The sequence below is a fragment of the Budorcas taxicolor genome, chromosome 7 (assembly GCF_023091745.1).
Source record: "Budorcas taxicolor isolate Tak-1 chromosome 7, Takin1.1, whole genome shotgun sequence".
Lineage (NCBI taxonomy): Eukaryota > Metazoa > Chordata > Mammalia > Artiodactyla > Bovidae > Budorcas > Budorcas taxicolor.
The window spans coordinates 57,006,142-57,033,435 of NC_068916.1; the positions used below are offsets into that span (position 1 = coordinate 57,006,142).

A 27,294-nucleotide genomic window follows, 5' to 3' on the forward strand; every position below is an offset into this window, starting at 1 on the left:
ACTCAACATTCAGAAAACTAAGATCATGGCATCAGATCCCATCGCTTCATGGCAAACAGATAGGGAAACAGTGGAAACAGTGAGAGATTTTATTTTTGTGGGCTCCAAAATCACTGCAGATGGTGACTGTAGCCATGAAATTAAAGGACACTTGTGCCTTGGAAAAAAGCTATGACCAACCTAGACAGCATATTAAAAAGCAGAGACATTACTTTGCCAACAAAGGTTCATCTAGTCAAAGCTGTCGTTTTTCCAGTAGTCACGTATGCATGTGAGAGTTGGACTATAAAGAAAGCTGAGCGCCGAAGAATTGATGATTTTGAACTGTGGTGTTGGAGAAGAGTCTTGAGAGTCCCTTGGACTGCAAGGAGATCCAACCAGTCCATCCTAAAGGAAGTCAGTCCTGAATAATCACTGGAAGGACTGATGCTGAAGCAGAAACTCCATTACTTTGGCCACCTGATGCGAAGAACTGACTCCCTAGAAAAGACCCTGAAGCTGGGAAGGATTGAACGCGAGAGAAAGGGACCATAGAGGATGAGATGGTTGGATGGTATCACCTACTAGATGGACATGAGTTTGAGTAAGCTCCGGGAGTTGGTGATGGACAGGGAAGCCTGGCATGCTGCAGACCATGGGATGGCAAAGAGGTGGACACAACTGAGCCGCTGAACTGAACTGAACTGAATACTTTAGTGGGTTGCCATTTCCTCCTCCAGGGGACCTTCCCTACGCACGGATGGAACCCAGGTTTCTTACATTTCCTGCACCAGCAGGCGGGTTCTTTACCAATAATGCCACCTGGGTCACTTCCCAAGTGGTTCAGGGGTAAAGATTCGCCTGCCAATGAAGGGGACACAGGAAACGCGGCTTCTATCCCTGGATCGGGAACGTCCCCTGGGGGAAGAAATGGCAACCCACTCCAGTATTCTTGCCTGGAGAATCCCATGGAGAGAGGAGCCTGGTGGACTACAATCCACAGGGTTGCCAAGAGTTGGGTGCACACACATGTAGGGGGTCCACAAACTAGCCTGCAAGCCAGACCATGTTGGCACCTGTTCCTGGACACCTGTGAGTTAACAATAACTTTTATACTTTAAAATGGTTGGAGAAAAAAAATGAAGGGAATAATATGTTGTGACACATGAAAACACTCTCACATTGAAATTTTCATACACCTTTTATTGGAACACAGCCACAGTCATTTGTTCCATATTACCTATGACCTATTTCATGCCAAGAGGGCACAGTTGGGTAGTTGTCAGAGACCTCATGGCCCACAAAACCAAAAAATATTTGCTGTCTAGCCTTTTACGAAGAGTTGACTCATTGGAAAAGACTCTGATGCTGGGAGGGATTGGGCGCAGGAGGAGAAGGGGATGACAGAGGATGAGATGTCCGGATGGCATCACCGACTCGATGGACTTCGAGTCTGAGTAAACTCCAGGAGTTGGTGATGGACAGGGAGGCCTGGTGTGCTGCACTTCGTGGGGTCGCAGAGTGGACACGACTGAGCGACTGAACTGAACTGACTGAACTGAGACTTTTACAGAAAAAATTTGCCTACATCTGCTACATATGTATATTACAGTCTGCCTGCTTATTTTGGGTTGACCCATCTCTTTTATATGAGGTGTATGCTCATCAGGTATTTTTCATAATGTTATGATTACAATGCATAATCTCATAAACTGTCCGGCTTTCTAGGAAGAAGGACTGTTTGTTTTGCTCACCACTAAAATCCCAGTGCCTTACACAGTGCTGGTGTATAGCAGGTGCTCAGTAATCGTTGTTGAATAAACATTCTAACACCAGTGCCAAGCCAGTCATTTCAAAACTCCAAAAGAGAATTTTTTATCTAGTACAAACCAATTTGCCCATTTCAGTGATTTCAATTTTTTAAATATTATTTTTAAAAACTTTTTTGTTGACCAACATCTTCCCTGCACAAAATCCCCATCGAACTTTAGAGAAGCAATGAAAAGAGAATTTTTAAAAAAATGGAATCCTTTTTCTCCCTTATAGAGAATATACTAAAAATACTGATAAAATTGAAATGGCTTCTGTCTTTTGCAACCGTTGCGCCACGTTTTTAAAATGACGATTATTGGAGTCCAAGGAAGGGTTGCCATAGCATTGTGCATAATTTAAGCACAGCAGCAAAAGATACCAGCATGCGTGCCGAGCAAAATGAGCGTGTGAGGAAAAAAAAGTAAAATTTTGCGTTCTGTGCACAGTGTCGAACGTGAACGTATTGCACGTTATGTTGCAGATTTACTACAGCTGAGTCATTTCGGGACACTAGTGTGTGTTTCCAGGAAAAAAACGGGAGGAAGGAACCAGGCTGAGGGGCTCACCGGTTCCCCCAGGCACTCTCAGCACAGACACCGGTATTCCGTGGCGGGCGGCGGCGTGCTTAAAAAAAAAAAAAAGTGCCGCGGCCCCTTTAAGAGCCACAGCACCTTCTCCAAGATACCATCTTGCACCAGGAGTTCACGTAAGCTCTCTACCTACCTTGCTAAATCCCTCCTCCTTTACTGGGTACGACCGGCGGGCGGGGTGAACGAGCCTTTTCATTGGCTTTGCGCGCACGGCCCTCTCCTTCCTATTGGTTCCAGCGCTCGCCACTCGACGCTATCTCCCCGCCTCCTGTGCCGTCGGTCTAGGTTGAGCGAGGGCTCTTGGGTTAGTTCCTGTTAGGCCCCGGCCGGGGGAGTAGGTTGAAGTCCTCTAAGATGCCCGGTGGGCTGAGGCACCCGGAGCTGTGAAGAAGGCGTGAGGAGGCGGCGGGGGGCGACTCGCGGCAGGCCCTAACAAGAGCGGCGGCCGAGCCCGCCTTCCCTGCACCATGCTCATAGAGGATGTGGATGCCCTCAAGTCCTGGCTGGCCAAGTTACTGGAGCCGATGTGAGTGAGGCAGGCTGGGCCGGGGCTGGCGAACGTGGGCGTTGGGGGCCCGCGGGGGCGTGGGGGGAGGGGAGGCGGCGTGGGGGAGGGCGGAGCGGAGGGGCAGCGGTCGGGAGGTCCCGGCGACGTCTTCTCTGTAGTACTATCACCATTGTAGGGGGGTGGGGGGAGGAGAGCAAGGGACGTAGAGGCGGTGTGGCTCTGGGAACGGGGCGGGGGAGGGGGGCGCGGGGAGGACAGCGAGGGCTTTTGAAATACACATTTTGGGGTGCTCAAAAGGGTAGCTGGAAGTGAGGGAATTTAAAATACTGCTTTTTGAGAACTGAAGAGAGTAATCGGGGCTCTTGAGGGATTTTAGGATTTGAATAGAAGGGAGTAGCAGGATATCAAGGGTTTTACAAACAATATTCCGGGACTAAACGATCTAGAAGCGGAGTATTGGGGACCTTTAGGAAGCAGGAAGGAAGAAAAGGAGAATAGGGACGTTAAAGGCTTTATAGCGATTACTGATGAGTTCTAAGGGTTCAAGTATATTGAATTAAAATAGGGTAGTGGAAAGGGATTTGTGGACACTGAAGTGTTTTGGGAATTATTAGGAATTTGATAAGCCTATTAAGGGATGCTATTATTGAGGAGTTGATAGTGCCAAGAAAGCTGATGATTTTTAAATACCATTAGGGGTTGGGAAAAGTGAGGTTTTTGTAAGTTTGATTGGGGGTTGAAAGGAGTACTCGAGTATCTAATATTATTGGAGAACAGGCTGAAAGGGGTATACCGGCAGCACCAAGGGATTTTTAGATGCAGGTATTGGAATAATGAAACGAGTAGTGGAAAGAGTTTTGTTACTACTGAGAGGATTGGGGTGTAGGATTATTGGTGAGGGGCTTGTTTCTGATATCTGGAGCAGTATAGGGGAAATATTGTTGGGACCCTTGAAATAAAGGAATAGCGAAGATACGAACTTTTTGTTGGTTTTGTAACCGTTTTAAAGGGATGAGATGGTGAAGTGTTAATTTGGGACACTGGGGTATAGGTAGTCTCTGAAAGGTATCTCTGTGAGCGAAGAGGAAAAGCTGGAGGGAGGGTGGGAGGAGGTGATAACTAACTCTTCTTGGGAAAGAAGGCATGGGAAGGGAAGGAATCATTTGTTGCCCCTTTGTCATTTCTACTTATTACTTTTCCTCCTACTGGAGGTGAGGGCTTTCTGGCTGAAAGAAAAGGAGTAGAAGACATGAGCAGACTTTGATTCATTAGATCAAATAATTTTAGTGGAAAAATTGAGTTTTTGCAGAGGTGGAAATAAAGGGTAATTCGGGAGGTGTAGTGAAGTTGGTTGTTAGGAGACTGCTACTTCCCTGTTTGTCTATTTCCTTGTGCTCCTGAGAAACCCTGTTAACTAACTTTTGATGTTTTGCTATTTCTGTTTCTTGGGGTGGGATTCTAACACCTAGGAAGACTCATTTGTAATCCAGTGTGTCAGCCTTGTGAAGATGGTAGGATGGGAAAGTGAGACAGCATTAAGGGAATTTTGATGTCTGAAGTGGTATTTGCTTTCTGAGGACGTGTGTATGACTAGAGCACAGGTATGAATGAATGTACACTGAGGGCTTCTGAGTTTTACATTAGTGATGGTCTAAGTAAAATGCAAATGACTTCTGGGCACACTTAAAAGTTTTATTGAAGAATATGGGCCTCTTGAGTGTGCATCATACTTTTCCTACATACAGTATCAAGATTGGAGCACAAAGGTGGAAATGGATTGTGATGAAGGTTGGAAATCATGAAGTAGAGTTAGTGAAATTGACCATATATGGAAGAGGCTAAGAATAGAAAAAGGTCTATTAAAATATAGAACAGGAGAACCTTTGTGTTTTTACTTGGATGGTAGATACTTTTGAAAGTATTAAATGTTGGTAATACTTTCGAAAGTATTAAATGTGTATTTTATATCTTCAGTAGAAGGTGACAAGTTTTAATATTATAGTTAATTATTTTTTTTAAAGCTCCCTAAAATGTTTTGGTCTGAGTAATATTTTTTATTTTTTTCTTATTGTCAGAGTTTAGTTTGGGTGGGAACTTAAGTGTCCCTAGGGTGTTTTCACCAGATTTTTTGGATGATTTATACTGATTTTATTCATATATATTTTGTAATTTTCATGGATAAAAGTTATCTTTCAAAATGATTAGTTTCCCCATTTGTTTTGAGATAAGTCTTCAACGTAAAGGTCACATCATGCCTCTTTTAAAGATTATTTTTGTTACTTTTTTAGTGTTAAGAAAGATCTAAAATCACTGCTTAGACTTAATAATGTAGATAATTTTCCTAGAACTACAAAATTACAAAATAAACTACAAAATAAATACTTATTTTTAACTCATATAGGTAATGGTTTGGGGTGAAAGTGTTAATAATAGTAAAGGCAAGTGGAAATGTCACATATTCTCATTCTTAGTATGTTGACATGGGAGAGTATTTTTTGTTTAGACATCCTAAAATGTAAGAAATGATATGCTGAAGTGAGTTGTATTTGTAAGTTTACTTTTTGCATATTCCAGATTCAAGAAAATTTTCATGGGAGATTGGCATGTTGCTACAACATAGCATTTCAGAGCAGTTGTCAGGCTTTCATATAATGTAGTTGCAGTGGATATGTTTTAATCAGACTGTAGCTATGTACATGATTTCCTGTTGCACTTTCTTATTTAGCTTAATTTAAAATTTTCTAAATTTAGGGAATTCCCTGGTGGTCCAGTGGTTAGGACTCTGTGCTTTCACTGTCGTGAACCTGGGTCAATCCCCATTCTGGGAGCTAAGATCCTGCAAGCCACATGGATGGCCAAAAAAAAAAAAGTAACTGAATTATAAAAGGTTTTGATTTGTAGGGATTTTTAAGTATGGTCCACCTTGTCATTAGTGAAATGAAGTCATGTAGCAGAATATTATGAAACCAGTCTAGTCTGTATGTGTTTGTGCCCCATAGACAAATTAGAAATCTCATTCTGTTAGAGCTTATCTGTTCCCACTCCTTTTGTAGATGTGGGGCATATCTGTTACCTTATTAGAGGAGGGATGGGGAGGGGGAGGAGGGAGTCTAGAAGAAAGCACTTCTGAGCTAGCTGCGGGCCACCCAGTACTATTTTCATTGGCAGTGCAGTAAAAGGGAGAGAAGCCATCTTAGTGCAGGAGTTTATCTCTTCCTACTGCTGCATGAACAGACTGAACACAGATCTTGTTTGGGGTCCTCATCTTTCTTCAGTTTCAAAATCTTCTAGATATCCTAGTTATAGAGACTACTGTAGGGATTATACATGAGTAGGACATGTCATGATCTCTTTTTATTACAAATAACTGCTCACTTGAACTATCTGGACTCCTTAAAGATCAGGTTCTAAGTAAATCTAGAGGATAAATCAGCCGGTGGAGAAATTTCTACAAGTTTAGAAAACATTCAAGCAAGCAATTTAAAATAACAAACATGCATTTCTACCAAAAATGTTGTCTTTAATGAAGAATGTTTTAAGTTATTTTTACTTTATATATATTGAATAGGTATAAGTACATCTAATTCACTACTGCTTATTAGGTTTATTGTAAAAATTTGTCTTGTGATAATAATTTTGTAATGTATAGAAATACCAAATCACAGTGTTGTACACCAGCAGCTAACATAAGTGCTTTCAGTCAATTTTACTTCAAAAACAAACAAACTCATAGAAAAAGAGATCAGATTTGTGATTACCAGAGGTGGGGTTGTTGCGAGGAGAGTTGGACGAAGATAGTAAGTAGGTACAAACTTCCAGGTACAAGATACATAGTACTAAGAAAGTGACGCATGATTAATATAATTAACACTGTTGTGTGTTACATATGAAAGTTGAGATAAAATCCTGACTTCTTACGACAAGGAAAAAACGTGTTTTTTTTGTTTTTATTTTGTATCTGTGTGAAATAAATGTTCTCTAAATTTATCATGGTAACATTTCATATATGTAAGTAAAATCATTAATGCTGTACAATTTGGACATACATAGTTCTGTATGTCAATCATATGTCAAACTGAAAGAAAAAAAAAAAGCTATGAATAACCCCCCAAAAATTGCCTTGATACATGTTTTGAACAGAGTGATAGGGTTTGTAATACTTTCTGGACAGTTGCATTCATCCGTTTATCTGTCATCTGTTTTGGTAGAGCATCATTGTGCGATGCAGGGCATTTAGTTTCTAGATCTATATTTGAGTCACTGACTTCGGAGAGTTTTCTCACCTTTCTGTGTTAATTAATTATATTAACCTTTAACCTTTTACCTATCTCGCAGTGATGCAGGCTATAAAAAGTATTTTATGTACCAGAATCATTAAATATGCATGAATTTTATGGGTTTTGAAATGTGAAAATATATTAAACTCTTTCTGCAAAAACACTTACTAATACTAGTGTTAAGCCCTTCTCCCACTTAGAGAGTAATCAGTCTAGTGCATGACAGGTTCTCATTGCAGGCCCTAGAGAAGAATTGGCAGAGAAACCCGTCAGCCTGACGTGCAGTTTCTGTGAGTTGAGGCCATATCAAGGTCTTTGCAAAAAAAAAAAAATGCTGTGAAACACTGACTTTGTGTCATTTCTGAGTATGATGGGAAAGACACAGTAATGTTCATTGGGATAATTCTATTGATGCAGTGGTCGGAGTGTATATTTGGGTTGAACTCTAAAGTTTACATGCTGTTTATACGTTTGCAATCCTTACCAAATTAATTTTGACTAGAAATCTCTGCAGTTGCTCAAATGGGAAGAACAATCACCATGTACCAGCTTGTTAGATCTCACCTCTTAATAAATGAACTGCAAGGATAAAATGAGTATTTTGTGGGTATGTTCTTAAGACTGAAAATTATTGATAATTTTCTAAAATGTATGTAGTAGCTTCAAAGAATTGATGTCCCTCTAAAGTTCTGTAGGACGTATTTAAGGAGACCAGTCACTATTTCATAGAAGACTTACTCTGACCCAAAGACTTGTTGGCAAGTTTTAGTATACTAAGTTAGGAACGTATTTGTTCTTATGTCCTTTGGTCTGACTCCTAAATATTTCTGACTTCACTTTCTCTGGACCATTTGCTGTAGGTTAGGAGCCATATGTTGCCTTCATAGCCTCGTTTCCTACCAATGTCTTGTCTAGTCCTCTCACAGTGGTGTTACTTCATTATTAATCTCTTTGTTTAGCCATTTGATATTTTGTACTATAATTTTTTTTTCATTTCCTTGTGACAGAGGGGCAAGGTCTGTCTTGCTCAAAGTAATTCCATTACCCAGCAAGAAGGTTGTCATTTCCTTAACATTTAGTAAATGTCTAATCAATGTCCTCGTATGTGTATTTAGGTTGGTCACAATTAGAAAAGTATGATTTTTTTTTTAAGTAGTCTCGTTTTCTGAGTGTGTCTGTGCTAGGGTATCACAATGGTGTCTGCAACTGAGTAACATCTATTTTTCCCCCTCCAGATAAATCTAGGGATATTTTCTTTCACATCGTCTTCATTCATGAAAGCCCCTAACTAATAATGGGGAATATGAAAGCTTTCATTTGAAAAGACGTGGAAGACCCAATATTTTTGTTTCCTACACAGCAGTAGTAGTGCAGTAGCCACCAGCTAAGCATATTGAGAAAATCAGATTGCTAAAAGTATCTGCATGGCTGAGTTGATAGCTCAGCGGATGTGTTAATACCTGCAATGGTGATTTCATTAAGAAGAAAAAAGACAGATTTGAGATTTTTATAGATAAGACATTTCTGGGCAATATTTCTATTAACTTCTCGTGATAAAAATTCATTCTAAGTAATTTTTATTCTTTTAAATAAAAATAGATAATGGAAACATGTTTGTAGAACATTATGCAAGATGTGAGTTTTAAAAAGAATCCTCATTTGTAACTTCCACTAAACTTTAGGAAACTTCTTATGGTTCTTTAACTGAAAAGTGATTACCGATTGAGGCTTAGAACACATTAATTTGTTGTGCAGATACACACTAGAAAAAATGTATATGCTGTGATAGATTTTACTTGCATGGAATTGAAACTGAGTTTTAGTTCCACAGGTAAGCTGTCTCCCTGGTTTTGAATGGATCACTTGATTTGTCTTTACATGTTTACAAATTTAGGCATCTGTAAAATGAATAATAATTGATCGTGCTGTTAAGGGGTTTCCCAGGTGGGGCTAATGGTAAAGAACCCACCTGTCAGTGCAAGAGACATAAGAGATGTGGGTTTGATACCTGGGTTGGGAAGATCCCCTGGAGGAAAGCATGTCAACTCACTCCAGTATTCTTGCATGGAGAATCCCATGGACAAAGGAGCCTGGTGGGCTTCAGTTCGTAAGACTGCAAAGAAACACAACTGAAGCAACTTAGCACATGCACACACATGCTATTAAGACCTTTTAAAGACTATAGAATAGTACTTTTTGGTGTATATTATTGCCTTTCCTAATCTCTTTGTTATAATGGAAGCCCCATTTTGTCTAGAAACATGTGTTTAACATAGCCATGGCCCCATAATTTTAAAATCTCTTTCCAAGATATACTTTGTCCCTATGATTAAGCAGAAATGAATTTCCATAAGCTTTGGTTATAAATGAAGAGCTAAAAGGGATTTTTTTAAAAAAATTAATTATTTTGGTTGCACTGGGTCTTAACTGCAGCATATGGGGTCTTTGATCTTTCATTGCAGCATGTGAACTCTTAGCTGCGGCATGTGGGATCTAGTTCCCTGAGCAGGGATTGAAACCCAGATGCCTTGCATTAGGAGAGTGGCGTCTTAGCCACTGGACCACCAGGGAAGTCCCAAGAGCGAAAAGATTTTAAATACTCTTTGGGTACTGTTTTTGTGTAAGAGAAGTAGGAAGTGGCCCTGCATTCGTCTTGTAACCTATCAAGGTCTTGCTACTGCTGCTGCTAAGTCGCTTCAGTCGTGTCCGACTCTGTGCGACCCTATAGACAGCAGCCTACCAGGCTCCCCCGTCCCTGGGATTCTCCAGGCAAGAACGCTGGAGTGGGTTGCCATTGCCTCCTCCAATGCATGAAAGTGAGAAGTAAGAGTGAAGTCCGTGTCCTGCTTTTAGCAACCCCATGGACCGCAGTCTACCAGGCTCCTCCATCCATGGGATTTTCCAGGCAAGAGTACTGGAGTGAGGTGCCATTGCCTTCTCCATCAAGGGTCTTAGTCATGCTCATATTTTTGTGACATACTTCTGAAAGTCTTTTTGCTCTACTATTAGTATTGGTATCACGTCCGTGTCAGTGAAAGTCTCTAAGTCATGTCTGACTCTGCAACCCCATGGACTGTACAGTCCATGGAATTTTCCAGGCCAGAATACTGGAGTGGGTAGCCTTTTCCTTGTCCAGGAAAGTTGGTACCATAGCTACTATTATAGTATGGCTACTACCATAGCTACTACTATTATAGTATAGCTACTATAATAGTAGCTATAATATTATAGCTGCTATAATAGTAGCTATTTTAATAGTAGCTATAATAGTAGCTACTATTATAGTAGCTATTATAGCTACTATTGGTACCATAGCTACTATAATATTTTAATTGTCAGTTTTAAAAGAGTATATGGTAAGTGGTGATGAAAGAATAAATAAGAGCAGTCATAAAGGTACAAAAAAAATCACAGCAAAAACTTCCCAATGTATTTGTTTCATCATTCAATTGATGTGACTCATTATTTCAGACTGGTGATTTCCTTCATTCTTAGTGCACTTTATGGATATATAGTAGGAGCTGTTAAATTTAAATGGTCCCATTCCTTTGGTTATAAATGTGCTTTTTGTATTTGGTGCAGAATTCAAACTATCATTTATTAACAATCACTTGTTCATTCACATTAAACAAATATTTAGAATCTATAATCACTCTTTTCTTGGTGTCTACTCTTACCTTCTTGTAACTATTCATCTTGAGTTTTATCACTGTTACATCAAAATGTATTTCATCAGAAACAACCTAATTCTGCATTTGTTTTTTAGAGTCTGAATACTAAGTATATGTAGAAGATAACCTGGATTTGTTTAACTCCCCTCATTTTCCAGTAATCTGAGTTTTGCCTGTTTCTCACTGGAAACCTCATACTCTTACTCAGTGTTATACCTGTTAGGTCCTGAGACTCCTTGAAGGTTCCCATAAGATCAGGGAAAATAACATTGCTTCTTTTCTGCCATTCTTAGTTATTTAAATAAATAAATCCTTTCTCTCTGTGTTTTGAATGTAAGTGGAGATACTATATGTCCATTTTAGAATTTAGCAGTTGGATTTATTAAGGTAATCTGTTCATAATTCTCCAAAATACAGTCGTTTTATTTAAGGACCCCAGCTTTCTTTTAATTAATACATAACTCATCATCCGTGTACTTAGACTCCTAGTGCAGTCTGACATTTGCCCATCATTTTTTTTAAGTTAGTTTTGAGTTTTGTAAAATTGATAGAATTGAAATTTGCTCTCAGAATTTGGTGCATAAATGTTTTAAAAGTATACACTAGGAAGGAAGTAAGGGTGTTGTTTTTTACTTACTAATCTCATAATGTTATTGGAAATGTGATTGATACCTTGAGCTGGAACTTTTTTAACTTTCTGATTTATAGTAGAGGCCCAAGGATCATAGAATAAGATTAGTGTTTTATAGGGATATAATCATTTTGCTTGCATAATGATTTTACTTCCTGTCATTCTGAGTTTTTTCATTTTATCTTCACGACAGTGCTGTGAAGCCACAAAAGATATATGACACTTAAATGTACATTTATGGGGAAAATAGTATATAGATATATAAGCATGTGTATGTATATTTTTTATAAGAAGAAAATTTTCTATTACTTGTAATATATATAAAATATTAAGTCTGGTGGATTGCTGTACATTAGGAGTTGGCAACTCAAGGATCTTGTGCTGCCCTGGCATAAGAGATAATTTGGAATGTCAAAGTCAGGTTACTACTGACTAGAAAAAAAGTGACGTAGATAAAGGTTATCTCTGCTGCCCTTTCACCACTTCTCTTATCCTTCCTGTTCTAACTCCCCAATCTTTTCTTTCTTCCTAATAGCTGCTGAAGTTTTTGCCAATAAAATTTAAGGTGACATGCTTTTTGTGTTCTTACTTTTTGTCTTAAAATGATCCTTAAGATACTCACTGAAGAGATTAGAGGTAGAAATTGCCATTTTTAGATGTTGGTGCTTGGCGTTACAGAGAATGGAAAAGCTGTCCCATCAGTTACCCTGCTTCTTCATTGATCACTCAGAACAGAGTTCCTGAGCAGATCTATAGCCCTTCTACAGCCTGGGAGTCAAGCTGCACCTTAAGAGTCCATTGCCACCCTTTCCCTATTACCATTGAGAGTAAATAAATGTAGATTCAGTCCAAAGTTCTGAGTATAATTGGAACATTGAAAATAGGAGGCACATTATTTTGTGAAAATAAGCAGGAAAAGAAAAACTTAACTGTAATATATATAAAAATATGCTCTTTGTTAACGATAGTTGCCTGTGTTTGCAGTCATTTTTTAAAATAAAGTTTTTTACTTGAAGCCTTCCAAAATAGGGGTGGTTTTGTTAATGACATCAGTATTTGAAAAAAATGTTTAAAAATACTTGTTTTCTCTTTGTCTAACTAGATGTGATGCTGACCCTTCAGCCTTAGCCAACTATGTTGTAGCACTGGTCAAGAAGGACAAACCTGAGAAAGAATTGAAAGCCTTTTGTGCCGATCAACTTGACGTATTTTTACAAAAAGGTAATTATTATAGGCCTTCAACCAAGTATTTAAATAGAGATTTTAAATTTAAAACTTCCTGATAAAATCTTGAAGCTTGAAAGGAAAGAAATTGGTCAGAGTTGTTTAAATACTTGAATATACCTATTCATGTTTAATTATTTATCGTGTATTCGGCAAAATTTTTTTCCCTTTCCTATTCTGCTCCTCTCCAATATTGAGGCAGTGGTAATTCAAGTACTTTTTAAGTGAATGAATCCTTGGAGCTTGTGGTAGAGCCTAAGTTAATGGTTAAAGAGTAACAATTTTAAAGATAATGAAGGTGCTTATTCTTACTGTTTATTAAGACAATGAAGGTAACTGTTTTTCTCCTTCTTGACTGGGGCTTCTTGATATGGAAGGAGAAATGGGCATGCTTCTCTTCTCTGTGTGTCTTTAACTTCTGTTCTTAGCAAAATCTTGTTCCTAGTCTGCGGAGCTTCCTGGGGGCCTCCCTGCTGCTTCTCTGACCTCATCTCCTACCACTCCCTGTCATTTGTTCCATTTTAGCCACATGGACCACCTTGCTGTTTTGTTCAGCATGGCAAACATGTTCACAGCTGAGGGCTTTTGAACACTGTTTTACCCTTGCTTGAAACATGATTTCTCATGGTTTCTGGCCTCTTCTCAAATGTCATCTTCTCAGGGTGGTTTCCCCTGAACATCCTACATACAGTATAGGTCACTCTCTCCTCTTCCCATTTTTGCTTTATTATTTTTTCATGGCATTTGTTACTCCCTGTCATGTTATATGTTAATCTGCCTGTTTATCTGTGTGTGTCTCTCCACCTCCCGTATGTCTTTTCCTTTGTTAAAATTGGAGAGTCGAAACCTACAGACTTGACATATAGAAGGTACTCAATAAATATTGTTGAATGGACAAACAGGAATGTGGATATTTTATATTTACTAGTTGAGATAGTTGTTAGTAATGAGAAAGGATCCTTTAGCTCAAGTATCTTCTGAAAAAGAAAAGATAGTCATATGGCTTCTCAGTCTGAAACAAAGAATTAGATATTTTTTGTGCGCTTTTAAGGCTTTTTATACAAAATTAATATAGAATTCTTTCAGTACAGATGAGTATTTTCTAAATGTTATTAATTAATATTGCTTAGTTTTAACTAAAGATAGTCATAATGTGTGTATCTTTTTTTTTTTTTTTTACTTTATTTTACTTTACAATACTGTATTGGTTTTGCCATACATTGACATGAATCCACCATGGGTGTACATGCGTTCCCAAACGTGAACCCCCCTCCCACCTCCCTCCTCATAACATCTCTCTGGGTCATCACCGTGCACCAGCCCCAAGCATGCTGTATCCTGCGTCGGACATAGACTGGCGATTGGATTCTTACATGATAGTATACATGTTACAATGCCATTCTCCCAAATCATTCCACCCTCTCCCTCTCCCTCTGAGTCCAAAAGTCCGTTATACACATCTGTGTCTTTTTTGCTGTCTTGCATACAGGGTCGTCATTGCCATCTTTCTAAATTCCATATATATGTGTTAGTATACTCTATTGGTGTTTTTCTTTCTGGCTTACTTCACTCTGTATAATCGGCTCCAGTTTCATCCATCTCATCAGAACTGATTCAAATGTATTCTTTTTAACGGCTGAGTAATACTCCATTGTGTATATGTACCACAGCTTTCTTATCCATTCATCTGCTGATGGACATCTAGGTTGTTTCCATGTCCTGGCTATTATAAACAGTGCTGCGCTGAACATTGGGGTACATGTGTCTCTTTCAGTTCTGGTTTCCTCGGTGTGTATGCCCAGCAGTGGGATTGCTGGGTCATAAGGGAGTTCTATTTGCAATTTTTTAAGGAATCTCCACACTGTTCTCCATAGTGGCTGTACTAGTTTGCATTCCCACCAACAGTGTAGGAGGGTTCCCTTTTCTCCACACCCTCTCCAGCATTTATTGCTTGCAGATTTTTGGATCTCAGACATTCTGACTGGTGTGAAGTGGTACCTCATTGTGGTTTTGATTTGCATTTCTCTGATAATGAGTGATGTTGAGCATCTTTTCATGTGTTTGTTAGCCATCCGTATGTCTTCTTTGGAGAAATGTCTATTTAGTTCTTTGGCCCATTTTTTGATTGGGTCGTTTATTTTTCTGGAATTGAGCTGCATAAGTTGCTTGTATATTTTTGAGATTAGCTGTTTGTCAGTTGCTTCATTTGCTATTATTTTCTCCCATTCAGAAGGCTGTCTTTTCACCTTGCTGATATTTTCCTTTGTTGTGCAGAAGCTTTTAATTTTAATTAGATCCCATTTGTTTATTTTTGCTTTTATTTCCAGTATTCTGGGAGGTGGATCATAATGTGTGTATCTTTTAAATTACAAAAGTAATACATGTTTTAAAAAGTGCTTTAGAAATACAGAGGCATGTGAAAACAGTCTTCTGATCATAAAGTCTTTCGAATGGTCTGATTAATTTGTCTTAAAGTTATGTGTAAGAAGAGCTTACCATTTTATAATCATGGAAATGCTTACTGCACAAATTAATAACCTGAAAAGTTTATGAAAAGATGCTTTTCTGAAGAAAAAATTTGACATTTTAGAAATAGTAATTTGTATAAAACGTGTAACAGTTGCAGTGTAAGCAGAATCTGTATTATACTTTTAATATCCTCTTTAGCTCTTCCTGAGGGATAGGACCCATGGAAGTGACTTAAATTTGGTTTAAATAACAATATAAATATCTTGACATTTAATTTTTAATAACTTCCTCTGGTTCTCTCCATTAAAGAGTCTGAAAAAGTTAACAAAATAGAGCAGCCTTTTTCATGTTTTACTTAAAACATAAAATGATGTTTTCATACCATTCTCATGTCAAAATTTATTTTTCAACTAATTTAAAAATATTTTAAATATTTGAGTAGGCAATTTAGTTAATCTAACAATATAAAGGTATATCATGAAAGTCTCTCTCACCTCATCTGATCCCTTCTCACCCCCAGTGCATTACCTTGTCATTTTTGTGTTCTTTCAGAGTTTTCTTTAATGCAAACATATATGGATATAATATTTAATTTTATATCTTGGAGTGTTGATAATATCAATTCAGTTCAGTTCAGTTGCTCAGTCGTGTCCGACTCTTTGCGAACCCATGAATTGCAGCACGCCAGGCCTCCCTGTTCAGCACCATCTCCTGGAGTTCACTCAGACTCACGTCCATCAAGTCCTGATGCCATCCAGCCATCTCATCCTCGGTCGTCCCCTTCTCCTCCTGCCCCCAATCGCTCCCAGCATCAGAGTTTTTTCCAATGAGTCAACTCTTCGCATGAGGTGGCCAAAGTATTGGAGCTTCAGCTTTAGCATCATTCCTTCCAAAGAAATCCCAGGGTTGATCTCCTTCAGAATGGACTGGTTGGATCTCCTTGCAGTCCAAGGGACTCTCAAGAGTCTTCTCCAACACCACAGTTCAAAAGCATCAATTCTTCGGCGCTCAGCCTTCTTCACAGTCCAACTCTCACATCCATACATGACCACAGGAAAAACCATAGCCTTTACTAGATGGACCTTAGTCGGCAAAGTAATGTCTCTGCTTTTGAATACATTATCTAGGTTGGTCTTAAGTTTTCTTCCAAGGAGTAAGCATCTTTTAATTTCATGGCTGCAGTCACCATCTGCAGTGATTTTGGAGCCCCAAAATAAAGTCTGACACTGTTTCCACTGTTTCCCCATCTATTTCCCATGAAGTGATGGGACCAGATGCCATGATCTTCATTTTCTGAATGTTGAGCTTTAGGCCAACTTTTTCGCTCTCCTCTTTCACTTTCATCAAGAGGCTTTTTAGCTCCTCTTCACTTTCTGCCATAAGGGTGGTGTCATCTGCATATCTGAGGTGATTGCTATTTCCTCCTGGCAATCTTGATTCCAGCTTGTGTTTCTTCCAGTCCAGCGTTTCTCATGATGTACTCTGTATATAAGTTAAATAAGCAGGGTGACAATAGACAGCCTTGACGTACTCCTTTTCCTATTTGGAACCAGTCTGTTGTTCCATGTCCAGTTCTAACTGTTGCTTCCTGACCTGCATACAGATTTCTTAAGAGGCAGGTTAGGTGGTCTGGTATTCCCATATCTTTCAGAATTTTCCACAGTTTGTTGTGATCCACATAGTCAAAGGCTTTGGCATAGTCAATAAAGCAGAAATAGATGTTTTTCTGGAACTCTCTTCCTTTTTCGATGATCCAGCAGATGTTGGCAATTTGATCTCTGGTTCCTCTGCCTTTTCTAAAACCAGCTTGAACGTCAGGGAGTTCACAGTTCACGTATTGCTGAAGCCTGGCTTGGAGAATTTTGAGCATTGCTTTACTAGCGTGTGAGATGAGTGCAATTGTGCAGTAGTTTGAACATTCTTACTTACTCTATTTATAGGCGCTGTGTGTTATTGTTTGATTGTCATATGATTTAGTCTCTTATTCATGGAAATTTGGGTTGTAGCCAATCTTTTACATACTCAAACAGGCAATCTTGCATATAAATCATTTCGTACATGTGCAAGTATCTTTAAAGGGTTTTAAACCCCAGAAGTGGGATTCTGTCCCATAAGGGTTAGACTCATTTTTAGTTCCACCAGCTGTGAATGAGATGTCCCACTTTCCTCAACTTTGCCAATAGAGTGTGTTGTCAAACATTTGGTTATCTACTAGTTATTCATTTCCCTTTGTGTAACACTTACATATTATATTTTCTCCTTAGAAACTTCAGGTTTTGTGGATAAGCTATTTGAAAGTCTCTATACTAAGAACTACCTTCCTCCTTTGGAACCAGTTAAGCCTGAGCCAAAACCACCAGTCCAAGAAAAAGAAGAAATTAAAGAAGAGGTAATGTAAAGTTTTCTTTTGCTTGCAGGGACTTCTTAGGTCTTATTTACCAGTATCATCCTCAGTTGGTATTTGACCTCTGTAAAAATTATTCTCTTTTAATTGGACATAGAGAAAGGACTGATGGGTTGCACAGGGGGAAAGGACTGGGGAAGAAGTGGAGTGGGAGTTTGAGGTTCGCAGATGTAAACTTTTATATACGGAATGGATAAAAAACATAGTCCTACTGTACAGCACAAGGAACTATATTCAATATCCTATGATGATAAACCATAATAGAAAACAATATAAAGTGTGTGTGTGTGTGTGTGTGTGTGTGTGTATATATATATATATGTAACTGAATCACTTTGCTGTACAGCAGTAATTAGCACAACATTGTAAATCAATTACACATCAGTTAAAAAAAAAGAATGGGCTCCCAGTATGTTTTTTCAGGTAATGGAAATACGAAGAAACTTTTCTTCTGTACTGGATAATGTATAATTTTTGGTTTAAGTTATAGGTTAGGGAATTCTGGTGGTCCTTGTTAGTATAGTGGTGAGTATCCCCACCTGTCATGTGGGAGCCCAGGGTTTATTTCCCTGATGGGAAGGCAACATGCCCTTGGACTTCCCTGGTGGCTCAGATAGTAAAGAATCTGCCTGCAATGCAGGAGACCCAGGTTTGATCCCTGGGTTGGGAAGATTCCCTGGAGAAGAGAATGGCAACCCACTCCAGTATTCTTACCTAGAGAATTCCATGGATAGAGGAGCCTGGTGTGTTAAAATCCATGGGGTCGCAAAGAGTCGGTCAGGACCGAGCGACTAATGCTTTTATGTTAGGGCTTCTCCGATGACTCAGTTGGTAAAAAACCGGCCTACAATGCAGGAGACATGGAAGAAGATGCAGGTTAGATCCCTGGGTCGGGAAGAATCCCCTGGAGAAGGAAATTGTACCCCACGTTAGTATTCTTGCCTGGAAAGTCCCATGGATAGAGGAGCCTGGTGGGCTCCAGACCAGGCTCCAGTCCATGGGGTCGCAGAGTTGGACACGACTGAGCAGCCAAGCAGTGTGCAGCACTTACGGCTCTGTGCTTTCATTGCTGAGAGCATTGGTTTAATCCCTGGTCAGGGAAATTTTTTTTTAAAAGGTATAGGTTACATCTTTGTATCATAAGTTAAAATTTTTGCAACATGTGTCCTTTTTTAGAGTCATTGAAGGTCAGTGGATTGAAAGTGTCTGTTTGAAAGATAGCTCGTTTGAATGAGGAAAATTACATTATCTTGAGTTTTGAAAAAATAGTTAAAGAAAAAAAACCAAATTGTTACACTATTTCATTTTGTATCTTTGCAGTAAATCCTAATTTTGAAAATTATGGAAAATAGATATCAGCTTCTATGTATACTACCTCAAATGTCTGGCATTTTTTCCATTTTCTTAGCTTTTATACATAACCTAATTGTTACTACTGACAAATAATAACTTGTAGAATAGTGTGTAAATATAATAGTTTATAGTAATTGTTAGATAACACTGAAGGGAGGAAGTTGTCTTTTTTGTACCTTCAGCCACTTGCCATCCTCATAAATATTTAATAGGTATCTCTAAAAGGTTATATATTTAAAGCCTCCGAATATTCTTGTATATAAAAGTAACAATAACTCCTTAATGTCAGGTACCCAATTGTTGATAATATCCATTTTTTCCCCCCATTTGTTTGAGTCAAGATCTAAATAATCAAATTGGCTGAAGTGTCTTTTTTTTTTTTAATTCCTTCTTACGTATTCCCTCTCACTTCCCTCATGCCAAGGTTACTGCTACTCTTATCTCTAATACAGTGTGAAGAAGTGAAGTTGCTCAGGCGTGTCCGACTCTTTTCCACCCCATGGATTATAGCCCACCAGGCTCCTCGGTCCATGGGATTTTCCAGGCATGAATACTGGAGTGGGTTGCCATGCCATTTCCTTCTCCAGGGGATCTTCCTGACTTAGGGATTGAACCCAGGTCTCCTGCATTGTAGGCAGACACTTTACTGTCTGAGCTACCAGGGATACAGTGTATTCTTGTTTTTTTCAGTTTATGTAATAAGAATCATACAGACTTTTAAAAAAACCTGTACAAATCAAGCATTTTATTTATATAACAAGGAAGCACTCATTTATTTTCAACTTAAATATACTTGAGATTAAAAATCATGTTTGGCAGTGTACCGCAGGATGCTGAATAAGATTTCACCCATATTGCTTTGGATTTCTTGATCTTTGTATGATTTCCATACCCATGGGAACAATTAATTTAGCTTCCTTAACCTACTGGATGCTACCTGAATGTAAAAGTCTTATACTCTTTCGTCTAGCTTGCTTAGCTTATTTTTACCTGAGATTCATTCATATTGTGCATGGCCTTTTGACTTTTTTAAACAGCTTGTTGATGTGTAATTCACCAACTTTACAATTCACCTATTTAAAATATATAAATGTGATAATTTTCATTATATTCAGAATTGTATAACCATCTCCATAATCCATTTTAGAACATTTTCAGCATCTAAAAAAGAAAGTTCATGCTCATTAAGCCATTACTTCCAGGTGCTTCCAGTCCCAGTCCTCACCCCAGGCAATATACTACTATTTTCAGTCTCATTAAATTTGCTTATTCTGGACATTTCATATAAATGGAAGTACAATGTAATCTTCTGTGGCTGGCTTCTTCTGCTTAGCATAACACTTAAAAGGTTCCTCCACATTGTAACATGTATCAGGACCTCTTTTATTTTTCATGGCTGAATAATATTCTGTTTTATGAATATATCACATTTTCTTTATCCAGTCATCAGTTGATGGCTATTTGTATTAATAAGCAAATAGTTAATACTTTTATCTATCATAAATAATACTGCTGTGAACATTCATGCACAGGTTTTTGTTTGGCTGTATGTTTTTATTATTTTGGGTCCTTTAAGTTTTGAAGAATAGGTTTTCCCGTTAGAAAAACTAATTAATAGTTTAGAAAATTACTTCCCTAAAATTAGGAAAAATCAAGGAGTGAATTAATAGATGTCCATTAAAAAAATAGAATATACAAAAGCAAAAAGAAGGATAAAGTTCTCCAAGTTGATATCTTTTAAGTCTCTTTATATCTTTTAACCCCCCGCTTCCTACTTACCTATATATCTCTTTTCTTTTCATCACCCCTTTTCCCTTAAATTTTATTTTGTTGAAGAAACAGTTTCTTCATGACTGAAGAAACTCAGTCATTTGCTGAGCAAGTCATTTTTGCTCAGCAAAAAACTGAGTCATTTGCTCCAGAAACTGGAGTTTTTGACTCTGGATTTTGCTGATTGTATCCTCTGTATTTCCTGTGAATTGGTAGAGAGAATGATTTTTAAATATAGTTTAAGAATTGTAGAATGTTTTTGTCAGCAACATATGGTTGTCATATTGTGGCTGCCATTTTATGTTGCCTGGATTTTACTAAATTGTTATCTTCTGTTCCCTTCACTCATTTCCTGATTTGTGTATTTTTAAACGAGCCTCTCGTTAGATGGGCATTTGTTTAGCTCTTCCAGATGTCTTCATTTGTCTTAATTTCTCTCTAGTAAAGGCCATATATATATATTTTAACTTATTTATTTTTGGCTGTGCTGGGTCTCCGTTGCTCGTGTAGGCTTTGTCTAGTTGCAGGGGCTGCTCTCTAGTTGTGGTATGCGGGTGTCCCATTGAGATGGCTTTTCTTGTTGTGGAACACAGGCTCTAGGTACCTGGGCTCAGTAGTTGTGGTGCATGGGCTTAGTTGCCCTGAGGCATGTGGGATCTTCCCAGACCAGAGATTGAACCCATGTCCCCTGCATTGGCAGGTGGATTCTTTACTGCTGGACCACCAGGGAAGTGCCATGTATTTGTTCTGAGATTAACTTGTGTTTAAAAAACTTTAATAGAATCACTAGTTCTGTATTTCTGGTCAATCTTGACTTTAAGTTTTAAAAGAAGCCTTAACATTTCCAATAATTCTGATACCATTTTTCCATAATTCATATGAAATACTTAGTTTTATAGCAGTGGTTAACCATTTGTTCCTTAAACTTTGTCTATGAAATAAATCTAAAGTTTTCCTCAAATGAATTATATTGTGAATATATTTTATAATTAGGAAAACACACAAACCATTTTACTATATGATACTTAGAAGTAGAGATTTGTTATTTTTACTGTTACATTTTAAAGAATGAATTAATGTTTTCCTCCTACACTGCTATTAGGGTGATATTTAAAATTTAACATATTGCTGTCAAAGTAATTTCAACATCTTTTTATACTTTTTCCTGTTGACCAGCTTTGGGGGATGTGATTTGACTTTAATATTTAAGTATATTTATGCCCTCTCTTGTGGCCAGAAGGATTTATCAAGTGGATGTGTTTTATAATTTATGGAAGAACTGTTCTTATTTCTAACGAATATTTTCATGTAGGTGTTTCAGGAGCCAGCAGAGGAAGAACGAGATGGCAGAAAAAAGAAATACCCTAGTCCCCAGAAGGCTCGTTCAGAATCTAGTGAACGAAGGTTTGTGTTTATCTTTAATTAGGAAAATATTGATAACTCACTTTTCAGTTACCTTATAAGGACATTAGCAGGATTTTTGACATGCTCTACTCCTCTCATTGTAAAATGATTAAAGAAGTAATTTTTTTTCCATTCCCTGTGTTTTTTGTCTTTGTCATACTTTCTCTTCCTTTTATAAACAATAATCATTATCTGCTTTCCCCAGGAGCTCAGGGGTGGGAGCAGTCTCCTTAGAGAATATTAATGAAATGTTCCATTTGGTTAGGGGTGCTCAGTATTAAAATTGTCCATAGCATTTTATATTACAAGTAGTGCAATTTATATGTTGATTCGTCAGCCTACCATCAAAAAATTAGTTTTTGTTTAGGAACTCTTTGTTTTGAGCTTTTTGTCTTTTCTAGTTTTAAATATGTTTTTCCTTTTACCCCTCCCCATGCTTTGGATTCACCTCTTTTTTTCATTTCTCCCCACCCAGTATACTTGAAGAGAATGTTTTTTCTTTAATGGATTAAAGGAATTACGCAGTGGTTTTATGGCTCTCTGGAAAAGCTTAGAAGTTACGAATTTTGATGAATCACAGAGGATAATTTATATTCCGGATTTGTTTTCTGTCCTGGTTTCTGTAGTGTACTATGGCTTTCATATCTGTATATTACAGGACACGGGAGAAGAAAAGAGAAGATGGCAAGTGGAGAGACTATGACCGGTACTATGAGCGGAATGAACTGTACCGTGAGAAGTATGACTGGAGAAGAGGCAGGAGTAAGAGCCGGAGTAAGAGCCGAGGCCTGAGTCGAAGTCGGAGTCGAAGCCGGGGGCGCAGCAAAGACCGGGATCCAAATAGGAGTGTTGGTGAGTCCAAGTGGCTTCCCCCTAAAATTCCATAGTTGCTTGTCTTCTTGTATCACAGGGGTGTCAGAACATCACTTTGATGGAAACATTGAAGGCAACAGGAGAGGGAGGCGGCAGAGGATGAAATGGTTAGATAGCATCACTGACTTAATGGATATGAATCTAAGCAAACTCCGGGATATAGTGAAGGACAGGCAAGCCTGGCGTGCTGCAGTCAGTCCATGGGGTCACAAAGAGTCAGACATGGCTTAGGGACTGAACACCAACAAGCAACCTTTAATATGTCTGAGCAATGTAAAAGCTGTAATTGTGTCACAAAAACTTGATTTTTGTTACAAAAGCAGGGCTCTATTCTCAGGGTGGAGTCAAAGGAGTTTGAAGAAAAAGAAGCCATTTGTTCATGTATCATAAGACATGTCTAAATTTAAGTCATTTTGTATAATTGAAACACATGTCCTTTAATCAACAAAACTATTACTGGTGGGAGAGGGTTGCCTCTTTCCATACCCACACCCCACCCCCTGCCTGAAAATAATTGATTTGCTCTAAGGTTGGCTAGAGTATTTAAAAAGAAAAAAATGGCAGTAGATTACTGAGATCCCAACCTCTGATATCCCAGGATATCAATTTGAAAGTCAGTTCTTAGCATTCTTACTAAGTCAGTAGAGAAACTGATCTTTCTTCATTATGTATTGATGTTGATGTTATAAAAGATGATTTTATACAAGTTACTGGTGAAGATCCATGACATTGTAGATTTTCCTGGTTTTAGACTATAGTAATAATGAGAGCATTTTAAAATATGGACAGCTCAGTAAGTTTACTTCAGTATTCTCATCTTGCCTTTTCTGTGAGAAAATAAATATAGTTTAACAACATAGAAGTCTGGTCTTACTTGTTTCTTGTCTTTATTTTGTCTCCAACGCAGAACATAGAGAAAGATCAAAGTTTAAGAGTGAAAGGAATGACTTGGAGAGCTCCTATGTGCCTGTGTCTGCACCAGCTCCAAACTCTTCTGAGCAGTATTCCTCGGGGGCACAGTCTATTCCCAGCACTGTTACTGTGATCGCACCTGCGCACCACTCTGAAAACACAACGGAGAGTTGGTCTAATTACTATAATAATCATAGCTCTTCCAGTTCTTTTGGTCGAAACCCACCACCAAAGAGGCGATGCAGAGATTATGATGGTAAAAATTCTCTTTTATATTGTACCCCAGAGTACTAGTAAAGTAAATGTTGCTAGTAGTGTATACCATTTCATTACAGTCTGGATGTTATTAAAAGGGATGAGTGAGGAGAATCTCTTTTGGCATATGCTTCTTTACTTGTTGGACGTAATAGTTTGGCTCTTGTTAACATAGTGTTCAGATTTGACCCTTTAATTTATGTTTTGTTTTCCTCTTTACTTCCGACACTGTAATTACATTGCAAAATTTGGTAGACACTAGGAATTGTCATTTTTTTGTGTGCTGTTTGACCCTGGGGATTTGTTAAGCATGTATAATCTACTTACAGTTTTAACTTGCTAACTTTCCATTTGAATGAATGGATCGGTGTTATGTGTGCATTTATTTTAATTTTTTATTATGGGAATATTTTAAATATTCACAAAAATTCACAAGGTAATATAATTAATCCTAGTGTATCTGTGACCTCATATCAACAGTTGTCAACTCATAGGCAGTCTTGTTTTTATGTATACTTCTACAGCTCCCAGGCCTGTATTATTTATAGCAAATGACTAGACATCATAACATTTTTTCTTTAAATAGAGAATGTATATATTTATGCTTTTTATTTATTTTTAAGTAGGGAATAGAATCACATGATTCAGGCATTAACTCACCCTCACCCTGGTCTCCCAGCCCCAAAGATCTTCTCAAAGCCAGTTTTATGCTGTCAGTTTCTTATGTATCTTTCCACTTAATCTATGCATGTGTACATAAAAACATATTCTCCCCCACGTTCTTTTTAACATAAATGTTATTGTACTTTATACTATTTATACTTCATTCATACTATGCATTTTGTTTTTCTTTCACTTAACATTATTTCCTGGCAGTCATCCTATGTAAATATAGTAACTATAAAGAGCTTCTTCAGTATGTTTTTTTTTAATACTTCTTTGTATTCTCTATGTACAAAAATGTGTTTAAACTTACTGATGACACTTCTGGGATGTTTCAGATATTTTGCTGTTACAATTCTGCAGTGAATAACCTGGAACATAATACTCAGTTGAATAATTTAAAGTTTCAACTTACAGCAAAAATGGTTGCTTTAGAATAATATGATGAAAGTAGATAGTTGAAAGTAGGTCATCTAATTCACGTTCCTTATTCTCTCTACCTTTGTTAAGTTATTTAAAATATCTGAATTTTTATTATGAAAATTCAATAGCAAATGAGTTAATCTGATAGTGGTTGGTAGCCTGCTTTTGACCTGATTATTTGCTGTCTCAGTAAAGCATAGTGTCACAGTATGGCAAGTAGAGACTACACCTGTTCCTACCTCAGGAATATGCAATGGTAACAGAGTAACACTAAGAAGGCTTTAAATTCCTTGCAGAAAAAGCACTCCATAAATCAGATTGGTGGATGTTTCAGGGAATTGTTTGTTTGCTGAACTCTGTGTAGATCATAATGAAATTTATCTTTGATTCTTACAGAAAGAGGATTTTGTGTACTTGGTGACCTTTGTCAGTTTGATCATGGAAATGATCCTCTGGTTGTTGATGAAGTTGCTCTACCAAGCATGATTCCTTTCCCTCCACCTCCTCCTGGGCTTCCTCCTCCACCACCTCCTGGAATGTTAATGCCTCCAATGCCAGGCCCTGGCCCAGGCCCTGGCCCTGGCCCAGGCCCAGGCCCAGGCCCTGGCCCTGGCCACAGCATGAGACTTCCTGTTCCCCAAGGACATGGCCAGCCTCCACCTTCTGTTGTGCTTCCCATACCAAGTAAGTATATATATAGTTTCTTTAGTGAAGAATATTTAGAGGAATCCATCCCTTTCATGTAACTTGACACTAAATTTTAAGAATTTGAAAAATAAATTATTAATAGAATTTGGAATATATTCCCATAATTAAGATGTTCTTCCCTTTTTTCTACCCAGTGTCATATTGCATCATTTATAGTACCTCCAAGTGTAAATTTTATTAGTAGTGCCCTAACCTATATTGACCTAGAGTCAAAATCTTGCTTGTTGATAGAAAGCCAGTGTTTTGAAGAGGTCAGCAAAAAAAAAGTATGCCAGTAGTGTAGTGAAAGTTCCATTTTTAAAGGGGAGAAGGAAATGGCAACCCACTGCAGTATTCTTGCCTAGAGAATCCTGTGTACAGAGGAGCCTGGAGGGCTGCTGTCCATAGGGTCGCACAGAGTCAGACACGACTGAAGCGACTTAGCATGCATGCATGCATTGGAGAAGGAAATGGCAACCCACTCCGGTATTCCTGCCTGGAGAATCCCAGGGACAGCGGAGCCTGGTGGGCTGCCAGCTGTGGGGTCACACAGAGTCGGACACGACTGAAGCAACTTAGGAGCAGCATCTTTAAAGAAAATCTCTTAGAGAATATTGAAATACTCTTTAAAATATTTTATTATGGAACTTTTCTTGGTTTTCTTCTTCCAGTTATATTAATCTATATACATACAGCACTGTATAGTTTAAGGTGTACAGCATACTGATTTGATTTGTATACATCATGAAGTAATTATCATGGTAAGTTTAGTGATCATCCATCATCTCATATAGGTATAAAATTAAAGAAATAGTAAAAATAGATTTTATTTTTCTGATGATAAGAACTCTTAGGATTTACTCTGTTAACAATTTTCATATATAACATTGAGCAGTGTTAATTATATTTATCATGTTGTACATTATATCCCTAGTACTTATTTATCTTATAATTGGAAGTTTGTGTCTTTTGACTGCCTTCATCCAATTTCTCTTCCCCTTTATGGAAACTTTTGAATACACACAGATGTAGAATAATAATATACCATGTTTCATCATCTAAATTCAGTGGTTAATATTCAGCTATTTTTGTCTCATTTATTCTTCTTGTCTGCCCCACACAATTTTTTCTACTTTTTTTTCCTGAAGTATTTTTCAGATATCAGAGCATTTCACCAGTATGTACTTCGGTATGAATCTCTTTACTGATAAAAGACTTCAAAAAAAAAAAAAAAGGGTCAATATGCTGTTATCAAATTCACCAAAATTAGGAGAAATATTTAAAAATGATCATTTAAAAAAAAACAGTTGCTAGTTGAGCTAAAACAGAAATAAGACTGAATTTTTAAAATATAACTGAGAAAATTCTGCAGCAGTCATTTTACATGTG

General features: G+C 37.9%; 1 protein-coding gene across 1 annotated transcript in view; it reads left to right on the forward strand.

Annotated features, from left to right (window-relative positions):
• Positions 1 to 2,752: 2,752 nt before the first annotated feature.
• The window catches only part of RBM27 (RNA binding motif protein 27), a 57,230-nt gene continuing 32,688 nt past the window's right edge, over positions 2,753 to 27,294 (forward strand). The window contains exons 1-7 of the mRNA XM_052642884.1: positions 2,753 to 2,907; positions 12,571 to 12,689; positions 17,426 to 17,550; positions 22,001 to 22,092; positions 22,751 to 22,944; positions 23,873 to 24,133; positions 25,615 to 25,902. Of these exons, the coding sequence (XP_052498844.1) occupies positions 2,849 to 2,907; positions 12,571 to 12,689; positions 17,426 to 17,550; positions 22,001 to 22,092; positions 22,751 to 22,944; positions 23,873 to 24,133; positions 25,615 to 25,902 (1,138 nt within the window). The 5' untranslated portion in view covers positions 2,753 to 2,848. The remainder of the gene's footprint in view (positions 2,908 to 12,570; positions 12,690 to 17,425; positions 17,551 to 22,000; positions 22,093 to 22,750; positions 22,945 to 23,872; positions 24,134 to 25,614; positions 25,903 to 27,294) is intronic.